General features: G+C 39.9%; 1 protein-coding gene across 3 annotated transcripts in view; it reads left to right on the forward strand.

Moving 5' to 3' along the window:
- The window catches only part of SPTLC3 (serine palmitoyltransferase long chain base subunit 3), a 122791-nt gene extending 119100 nt beyond the window's left edge, over window positions 1-3691 (forward strand). For all 3 annotated transcript variants that reach the window (XM_075446257.1, XM_075446274.1, XM_075446264.1), the window contains 2 exons: window positions 343-472; window positions 2901-3691. In XM_075446257.1, the coding sequence (XP_075302372.1) occupies window positions 343-472; window positions 2901-3014 (244 nt within the window). In that variant the 3' untranslated portion in view covers window positions 3015-3691. The remainder of the gene's footprint in view (window positions 1-342; window positions 473-2900) is intronic.
- The last annotated feature ends 7144 nt before the right edge of the window (window positions 3692-10835 follow it).

Here is a 10835-nt window from a genome sequence, read left to right on the forward strand (position 1 = left end):
GCAGCCGGACTTCTTCCGTGTTTAGGGACTATGAATGCTCACACATTTTGATTTGCACTCAAAGCCTTTCATTGACCTAACTGAATCATGTCTGCTCTACAATGCTCTCTTTGCCGTCACAGTTCTAGTATTTGACACCCACTTGGCTTCCTGAGCTGTTAAACAGCAAAGGATGTCAGTCCTCCTGGTAAAATTCTGGCTCCTATTGAGTTCAGTGGGAATATTACTATCCACTTCAACTGAAGACAGGATTTTACCCATTGTTTTATTATACTTGAATGTTTTCTCTCTGTGGTCAGTTTATTGGAGATAATTTACTTGGGGTTTTTTTGTTCTTCTCAGGGCTTTTGCAAGACGCATGTTAGAAAAAAATATCGGGGTGGTTGTGGTTGGATTTCCAGCTACTCCTATCACAGAATCCAGGGCTCGTTTTTGTGTGTCAGCTGCACATACACGGGAGATGTTAGACACGGTAAGCACAGCAGATGTCCTGCTGAAAGTAAGCACAGCAGATGTCCTGCTGAAAGTAAGCACAGCAGATGTCCTGCTGAAATTAACTTCAGATGCAAAGGAGGTTGGGAGCAACTGTGTGTCTGTTACTTTGAATCTCAATAATTCACTTTCACATTTGTTTTTCTGGCCTTGTCACCTGATCTCTAAAGGCATTTTAGCCTTATGTATTTTATTTTTTAAAATAAATTATGGGACAGTGGACTTCTTATGTTCTTCCATTTCTAATGGTGACCAAATCTGTCATCACTAATAAAGACCTACAGCAAGAGCACAGCAAGACAAAAGTTAAATATTAGGTCAAAACCATCAGAGTAGGAAACCTGAAACGATATGGAAATAACTGAAAATCAAGTTTTCCATACCCTTATTTTCATTCCAATTTCCACGTGTTTCCTGAATTGCAGAACTATATGGGACAGCCTTGGGGGTACAGGTGGAAATTGCAAACAGTATTTGGAACCGTTTGAGCCTAACGACGTTTAATTGGTGCTGTCTGGCTTGTCTTGGTTCTGTATCTTTCTCTGATATCAGAAATACTGTTAAGACTATGTTGAGACTTCCATCATAAACCTCCATTTCAACGCAGTCAGAAATGTGTTTAAAATAAACTCTTTGAAATTTTCCATCTCCTTTTCTTGCCGAAGGTGTTTTTGGCCTGGCTTGATATATGTTCTTTCATTCTCAGAATAAGCCAATTTAGAGACACGAAACACAGAGACATTTCAGTAAATTCCAGGCTTTCTTTTTCCTCTCTATGCACAAGTATGATGGTCAAAGCAAAAATTCCCTGAACACAGAAAGCATTTGAGTTAAAGCCACTCCTTCATGCAGACAAGAACCTGTGCCTGCAAAGAGTCCCCGGCTCTCCATTTGCATCCAGAGATTCATGTGGAGCTTGAGGCCAGAGCCCTGCCCGGGTGACCAACTCCCACACCTGTGTAGACCCAAGTCAAACAACATCAAAAAATCTGCCTTGTATGTGTGCAGTGTAAAATTCCTGCTGCACTTAAACGTGCAGCAGTTATTAGCAAGGTATAATACCATAAAGAGAATACTGCATAGAACAGGGCATAGCTACATACTTGTGTTGGTCAGCTTTTGTTGTTTGACTGTGTAGATTTCTGCTTATGTAACTAGCAGTAGGCGATGAAGTTGATCTGAAGCTTAATCTCTTGAGGTTGCTGCTTTGATTTTTCTCTTCTCTCCCCACCCCCAAATGTCAAGCCCATTATATTTTTGGGCCATCACTGTATGTTCACTTCCTGCTACCTGCACATTGCTGCTTCCTGGTGCCAGGGAATGTCTGAAACACTCCCAGCCATCGTTCTTGAACATGCTGTATTTTTGCCGTTGAAAGCAGGATTGTTGGCATAGTACTTGTGGCGTTCTTTAAATGTTCTTACAGTACGGGGGAATGGAAATGCCCTGAGTATAATTACCTGCAGATGAAAAGTTTTTAGGACAAACACTTTGTGAATATGCCTAAAACCAGGGTAACAACAGGTAACAAGCACAATGAAAACTTTTCCCTTTAGCAAAATTTGTTTTGAATCTCAGCCTGGAACTAGAAAGAGGAAAGATCCATGAAACGGCAAGCTCCCAAGAATAACTTCCTTAATGACCTCGAAGCTATCTTTCTGCGTAAACCGTTACTAAATTACTCCTTTCTGTTTTTGAGCTCATTTTAATGGCTTAACAGAAACAGGCTCAGAATCAAAATTGCTGCTTTCTTCCTTGATGCCAAAAGGTTGGCTGCTCTTGAATGTGGATCAGATGCTGAAAAACACTGAGCTGCTTCTTTATGATATAGAGCTCCCTGACTGCCTTTTGACTCTACTGAGAGCTGGGGACTCAGCTCAGCAAATTGCATTTCAATACTAATGCATTATTAATTATGCCTGTGATATTAATACAAGAAGATAATGAAATCGGCTAAAAATACCTTAAACTATTCAGACTGTTTATGATAACTCTGATCAGCACTGTGGGCTGCATCCTGTCTAAGAAAATGCAGTGGCAACTCCAGTCTTTGGGATCTATAGGGAAATATTAATGTATTGCCTTACATATCCTTTTTGCACAAGCAAAGATAACTTTTTATCTGGATTATTATCTTCCGTGCTTTTATTTTTTTTTTCATCTGTGCTCAGTTAATGTACTTACTATTAAACCATACCTACTGAAGGGGTAAATTCTGTTCTCGTAGATGCTATTGTACCTCTACAACTGCATTGACATTCACCACAGTAAAATGAAAATAAAATTTGCCCATTTGCTCTTTAAACTTTCTTTCATTGATGCTTTTATAATCTTCTTGTTCTGCTGTAGAGATTACCAGAACTTTATTTCTTCTCCAAGACAACTGACACAATATAATGGTCTTGCAGGTTTTGAATGCTCTGGATGAATTGGGTGATTTGCTACATCTGAAATATTCCCGGTATTCCAAGTCAGCCCATCCTGAACTGTATGAAGAAACAAGGCTTGAACTTGAAGATTAAGTTTTCCACCCATGAAGAGAACATTATGATGCTATGAAAGGGGGAAAACCCAAAAACTAAAAAATATGAATGCATTTCTTCCCTTCTAAGGACAATTTTTGTTTCTCAGTTAATTGAAAGGAGGGAAAGCTCAAGTGTTGCATATTATTGTATCAAATTTCTGTATTCAAGAGACTGAAATATTGATACAGATTTGCCTCTCCAGGAGATCTGTCCTTCTTACGGTGTTTTTGATGCAGAATGAATGCATCCATTGATCAAGTTGCTAACGTCCAGCTTTTGTAATAGTGCCTTTTTATGAAGAGGCTTCAGACTTAATTGTGAGTGAAATAATAAAGTTTAAAAACTGAATGGATTCCAGTGTAGCATGGTAATATAGCTGAGCTTCACCAGTGAGTTTGACTTTTATCTGTCAAAGAGCATAAATCTAGACATCGGACTGCTACAGAGAAATGAGCAGCAAGTAACTTCTTTAACTAAGTTGCCCTACCATGATTTCTTCAAGGACAGAAAATGGTAGAAGGCCGCTAATGCTGAGAACAAGAAAAGTAGCCTGATGAGATCATATATTTCTGACAGCAAATTAAGGGAAAGGGAAAATGTCTCCTTCCCTCCACAGACCCTTTCCCAGCCACTTAAATACATTATAAGCTTCGTAATGTACAAAAAATTGGGCTTAGACATCAACTGAAATGCTTTTCTGCTAACGCATTTGGCCTACAGCCTTTCACATCTTATCACAACGTAAGTTCTTCAGCAGGCTTGCTCCCTCTGCATGTAGCAGTAGTAAATAATCTGAATAACTATTTAACTTTCCCATAAAAACCTTGATCAAAACAGTCAGATACTCGCAGTTTACAAACTGCAGATGACATTTATGGACTCATGCCTAAGTTTCTTGAACTACTTACGGGCTTAATAAATTCACTAACAAGTACATAGTGCTGAAGCTGTTAGTTATACAGAACGTGAAGTTCAAGATACCATAAGCAGTTCTGTCAACTTGTTAAATTGAAAACTCCACCGTTTCTAAATATGCTAAGGTCATCCATTTAATAACATTTCTTGAAATGTTCTTGTCTGTTTTATGCATGTCAGGGATTGTTTTACTTGTCTAGTTGCAGACTTTGAGTGGTTTATTTTTCAAATAATTTATTATGTCATCTGAGGGGGAAGATGTCATTGTCCCCTTTTCCACTGCCTGAGTGACAAATGCTCAAACATACTTGAAGAAACCGTTACAGCTTCCCTGCAATGCTTGCAGCAGTATTGTTGTCAGGCTTATGTGGGCTGCTGTTTCACAGAGATTGAAGGCTTTTTCCCTTTTTTGCAGCATTGAAAAGCAGTTCTGCAGCTTTAAGAAAGAACTCCAAACCATTCCATGCTATCAAATGTCATTGTAAACACATCAGATGAGAGATATTTAGCTTTCTGTTGCACAGATGTACCACACTTTCATGTTCTCTTGAAAGCTGTGGTGTAAACTTAACCCACAGCTGCAATATTAGATTTAAGAACAGAACAACTAAATTGCAGAGTACCAATTACACTATATTACTCCCTGCTTGTTAAAGTAGCTTTCAGGACATAACAAGCCTGACTGGTTATGAGCACCCATTTTTTGTTGCGTTTTTGTTGTTATTGTTGTGCAAGTTAGTAAAAATCCAGTGGTGCTATAACTTTAAGAATTGATTACAACGCATTCCATAATATCAAATGTTGGCTTTAGGAAACATTTATCAAGGGCCGGGGAGGACTAAATGGTGTCATATGATTCTTCACTTTGGTGGACAGGGTTGAAAAACATTGCAGAGGTTCAAGGGAGCTGTTTGTGGATAAGAGCAAGCTCACTGTATACATATGAAAATATTCAAGCACAGGACAACGAAAAATTAGGAAACAAGAACTTTGAGTAACCTGGCAATTTGTGATGTACACCTTTGTTACATGCAGGATGAATGCACTGACTGTGAAGGAGACAGGTTGAAAAACTTCTGCAATCTGTTCCTTGAGAAAAAGTACAGAATTTTATATATTGTGTTTTGATCTCTATTGCCGAACATCTGCAGCCAGATCCTCAGCTGGCTTCTGACCTTCCATCTTGGGGTATACGGCCATAGTTTATATTTCAGCAAACATCATTACATGTACTGTTGCAGGCATCACGCTATTTCTCTTAAAGAGAGGCCTGAGATTGATTAAGCTGCAGAATGATCACTTTTTGTCCCCCTATAGGGGAATGTTTTCTGTCTAAAGCCGAATTCCTCCTGCCCTCAGAACATTACTCTCTCTCATATTAAGGAGACAAGACAGCTATTTTTCAGAGACTGTCATTTGATTTATTGTGTGCTCTCTTCTGATTTCTTCCACCCCTTACACATTAGAGAAAGTACAGGCTGACTGTCCCTCGGTTTGGGGAACAGTTAGGGAGAAATCCCTGTTTCACTGGTGCAACAATAAAACTCCCAGGAACTTCAGACTTTTAGATTTTCCCCATAAGGCTTAGTTATGGTCTGGAACTGGCTTTTCCATCAGCATAATTTCAGTGGAATTTTTCCAGATCTATATCAATTTTAACAGATTTAGAGTTGATCAGCACTTGGAGACTATTTTAGCTAGCTTAAGAAAAAAAACTGATGGAGTGCTTATTTGGAAATTAGCACATCTAGCATAAGGATCACATATTTCCTAGAATATACTCCATCTTCAGGCATGCATGTTCTTGGGAGATATAGTTGTCTCTAATTGTTTTAGAAGGTTTTGAAGAAGAACTGCCTTCAATAAATTAAAATTGCTCAAGTTGTCATATTTTAATCCAGTGGAAATGTAAGTATGAATACACTAAGTTTTTGTTGGCAAGCTGCAAGTCCAACATCTTGTTATTTTACATAAAAACTTGATAGACCTTCATGGTATTGTAATACTCAAGAGCTGTCTGTTTGGCAGAGTATCTGAATTGTTTGCCCTTTCCTGTACCTTTGTCCCACCTCATCTTTTAGAAAGCCTTTATTTCCTGAGCTTATCAAAATTGTCAAAGCGGTTGCCCCATCCACTTCTCCTGCTTCTTTATATTGTTCTCTCTGTTCTGCTAGTTTCTGTCCTCTGGGTCTAGGGGAAAGCATACTGGCAGCTGCAGAGGACTAAGTGTAACAGTTGGCTTTTTAGGCATTGCCTCACTCTGCCTGCTTTTCGTGGTATCCCCATCAGCTTCTGCAGACTTTAATCTTTCCTTTTCAAATAAAAGCTTCCTACTCGTGGTGCTAAGTTTCTAAGCTGAACCGAATCTGAACTGCCCAAGCAGTTGAACCAAGAATGGGCTTGATCTATTGCTCATGAAAATGCATATCAGGTTCAATTTTGCTTTGAAGTCAATACTCTTGGTTTAAAACTAGTGCAATCATGAGAGTAACCTGTCAGTGTGAGGTGAGCTGCCTGCATTTATTTCAGAGGAATTTGAACGCTGATGTCTCTGGACTATTTCGCAGCCGCCGCTCTTTACAGGGGACCAAGATATGAGAGTGGATTTATTTAAGGTAGGATTTCAATTTTCTTTGTTTTTCTATTTTTTTCCCAAAATGTGTTTGGTTGAAGGTGCATCGCATATTTCCCCGTCCTGCTGAGACAGGGAACAAAATAATGATGTAAGAAAAGCAATCTACACTAAAGGTGTTTATGTACTTTCCAGCCTGCTTAGAAATCCAATAGAGGTTCTCTAATATATGATCTGCGTTTTATTTGTGTGTAAAGTTTAATTGTTCTTCAAATTAAAACACAAATTGGGACCAAATTTTAAAGAAACCACACCACCAGCTGGGAAATGACAGATGTCACTCCAATATTGGCAGCTGAACATTTGAGCCTCCAGATGCCTTCCAAAAAAATTAACTAGGTATTTCCCTCATTCACTCACACATCCAGTGTTGTCTGTACTCGCTCCAGACCAGTCACAAAACAATGAGAATCTCACTCTACCCATTAGTGGGACAGAGCTTCGGACCTGTCAGGATGGTCCCAGAACTGCCACCAAAGTGACCACAAAATAGTAATTCGGCACCATCAGAACAGGAGTCTGGGGTCTGAATCAGACTGGTTGCTCAGCAGTTGCCTGAGAGGTGAGTGTGTTTCTTTCCACATACGCAGTATGTCACTGACAAGTGACATCAGGGAGCAATGATAAATCCATCTGTATCATATGCTAATCAAATGAATAGGGCAATGTAGAGGCACAGAATCTGGAGAGATATGATGGACCTGGAGACTTAGACTAGATCTAGTTGTGTGCAAAGAATTTTTTTGTGCAAGTGTGACAGGAGTTGTTTAAGCTTTTTAACCAGCTACGTGAAAAACTTGGTCTTTAATATCAAAATAGTTACCGCAAAGCAGGCAAAGGGGTGCTGTACCTCGTGTGTTACTCCAGTTTGTTTATGAACAGAAGGCAGGGTAGATAGTGTGCCATAGCAGATGCCCCTGATACTTGGTACCCTATTACATTTCATAGATCCTTTTTGGAAAGTCACTCCTGCCAGATGCTGTGCCAAGGCCAATAAGTATTCATTGCTATCAACATACCTGAGTTCAACAGCTTGTGCTGCAGGGATAACCAGGTTTGCAGTAATGCTTGAGCTACCATCTATGGAGAGCAGTGCTGATGCTGAAAATTGTTCAGACATCATTCTAGTGACAACCATGCACAACATCACTGATAGAATCATAGAATCATTAAATTGCTGAGATGCCACTGCTGGGAGTGGCTGTGGTATGGTGACAACTGCCTATGCTGCTCTGCCAGGTGTAACTGGTGTGAGTCCAGGACAGGCAGACAGTCTGTCCTTTTCTTTACAGATACAGTAGGACATGGCCTGTAAGTCACTCCAGCAGGTGAGTTTCTTTATGGCAAATTGGCTCAACCAGAACATGTAGCCATGAAAGCAGGTCACTGTAGGAAGCCTAGAAACTCAGTTCTCACAAGTAAGTCAAGTACTTGCAGTAAAAGACAGAGAAATTTTGATATGTGTGACATGGAGCAATGGTGCCAGATGTGATGGGTGAACCTTGATTTTCTATCACCCCCATTGAAATCATCTCAAAGAATTTGCTATGTACATGAGCTGACTCTCGCATCCTGTGAATGGACCAAGGTATGTGTATCCTCCAGTTCCTGGAGCACAGAACTGATCTCGCATACCATGAAGTATGAAGTAGCATCATGTTTGTTGCCCTTATCTTTAGTAGCTGCATTTCCACTTCCAGCACAGCAAGCAGCAGGCCTGTCTTGCCAGTTCAGAGCACAGCATAAAGTGGACAGCAAAGCCTATTGGGCTCCAGTATGACCTGATATGGTCCAGTGAGTAAATGTTTCTTGGCACAGGCTGGCTTTTACTGTGCTGCAGATAGCCTTTTGTCTGAAGTGGGTTCCTCATCTGTTGAGCTCTCCAGCAGCTGTTCTGGAATATCACAGAAGTGATGAAATCAGTGAGGACATTTCAAAAGCATAGCTTGCCCTGTGTGTTTCCTGGAGCTTGCTCTGACATGAGTATCCTGTGTGCATCCGATTCTCCCCTTGTTACCACACAAACCTTGTGATGACTTGGCTCTCTGCACTGTACAGAAACCGTTTTGCATGTTGCTGGGGATCCTACTTTCATGTGGCAGCTGCTTTTCAAAAAACCCTAACACCAAGGATGCAGCTACTCTCAGCCAGAGTAGTCAGAAGAGGCATGATATTTTTCATATTTGCTGGACCATCTATTTACACTTCTGGCATTTCCTAGTGTGCAGAATATCCTAATACAAACTCTCTGACTCCCGCTGCACACTCCAACACCCATATTTTAAAATTTCTCAGCAAAACATTGTAACCTACAGACAAGAGCTCTAAACTGAATACAAGAGACCCAGTTCTGATCTGTATCTGCTGTGCTAAGTAATTGCAGATGAGATGCATTAGCTTTCCTTGCCTCATTTTTATCTCTCCCTAAAACTGTGATAGTGATCCTGATTTAATTGTAAAACACTAAGTTGAACTGATGAGAAGAGCTACAAAAGAGCTAAGTGTTGTTATTATCTGAGTGATCTTTTAATTTCTACATCTCAGAACTTCTCCATTAATCCTGTAAAAGTCACGAGTACTCTGCTTACCAGACCTAGTGTATGAGGCAGTACAATGATGAAGATTAATTATAAATCACAGAAAAAAAATCTAGAAAACAGATTCTTTTAACGTTTCCATTCTGTGCAGACTTTGTCAGTGTCTTACTACAATGATGCCAGTTGGATTAGGAAGCTTTTTAAAATGTGAATTTATCTTTTGAAAGATTTGTAGCCAAGCCTTTCCAGTTTGTTAAAATGTAATTAGTGTCGGCTTGTTAATATGATGTTCATTGATTTTTAAAGTACACAGACTTCAAAGCTAAAAATAAATAAATAAAAAGAGAGATAATTCAAACCAGAGTGGAACAGCTTGGACAGTCCTACTTTTTTGCCAGGATCCCAACGCTGTGGTGTTCAAACAATGCCACAGTTTGAGTGGAAATGTGAAGATTAAATCCAAACTCTGCATGTCAGCTTTTTCGCAAATGACTATCCAGGATTTCAATAAAATGTCCAACCACAACAGATCATGTTGCAGGAATTTTTATTGCTTAACAGTTTGTGGTAGTCTCCTGTTTCTCTAACATGTATTATAAACCAATGCACCTAGCATCTAGTATCAGTGGAATCAGAGGAGGAAATGACACAAGCACTAAAGAGGCAAGTGGAGGTAACTTGAAATTCAGACAGGAACTCAAAGATGTGATTGAGGTATATCCTGAGGAGACAGCAGAAGAAACACTAGAGCACAACACCTTCTGAAGAAGACCTGGAGAATAGAAAGGTGGGAACGGTTATCCATGGGATACTCCTTGCACTGCCCAAGTGCAAGAGAGAGGATGAAACTAGGTAGTGCAGGAGAGATGAAGCTGAGCAATAAATTTGTTCAATTGGAGAAGGAAAACATTTCAGAAGCAAAGAAGAAAGAAAGGGAAACTACCCCCCAAAGACAAAATGACAAGACAGTGGAGACAGCCAGGATTGAGACTCCACAGGGGAGAATGCAGGGGGAAAGAAAAGACAGACTGATTTTAAGACAAGCAGAAGAGAAGAGGAGATCCCACCACACCAGTATGACATGGGTGTCCATGACAGCAGACAGGTCCCTTGATTGTTTAGAACAAGGGAGGAACAATACGGAGCCAAAAAGCAGAGAGATGCCGCCTTCTTCCATAACTAGGAATGTTACATGTGAACCAATAGAAAAGAAAATAAGGAAAGCTGATGGAAACAAGGATTGTCTTCTATTCAGGACAACTGATAGTGTGTAAACAGGTCAAGAACAACTCCAACAGAGTGAAAACAATGTTTTAAGATACAGATGCTCCAGTAGTTTTTCCACAGAACTCTTCCAGTTCCAATGGAAAATGATAAGGCAATGAAAAGTGATATATTTCCTCAGAATTAACTCTGTGAAGGAAATATGGACATGTTTGGTCACTGAGAGGCAAACAGCTAAAGCAGATTCTTCTCTGAGGGTGGTCTCCATTTGGCCACTTGTGATACTAGCCTTCCAGGACTAAAATTGGGAACAGTGAGTAAAGCCAGTTTTAGAGACAGGGAGAAACAGGCACAAGAGCCCAGTATGATTTTCATACCGAGTTTTAACAGATGGGAAAAGAAATATCTTGGTAGCAAACATAGTAAGGGACAATGGACCTCAAAAGAATAAAGGCACACTGACAGCAAAATATTCATTCTGCGCTGGTCCAAATATATGAAGTATTTTTT

This window comes from Opisthocomus hoazin, chromosome 2 (assembly GCF_030867145.1).
Source record: "Opisthocomus hoazin isolate bOpiHoa1 chromosome 2, bOpiHoa1.hap1, whole genome shotgun sequence".
NCBI classification, from domain to species: Eukaryota; Metazoa; Chordata; class Aves; order Opisthocomiformes; family Opisthocomidae; genus Opisthocomus; species Opisthocomus hoazin.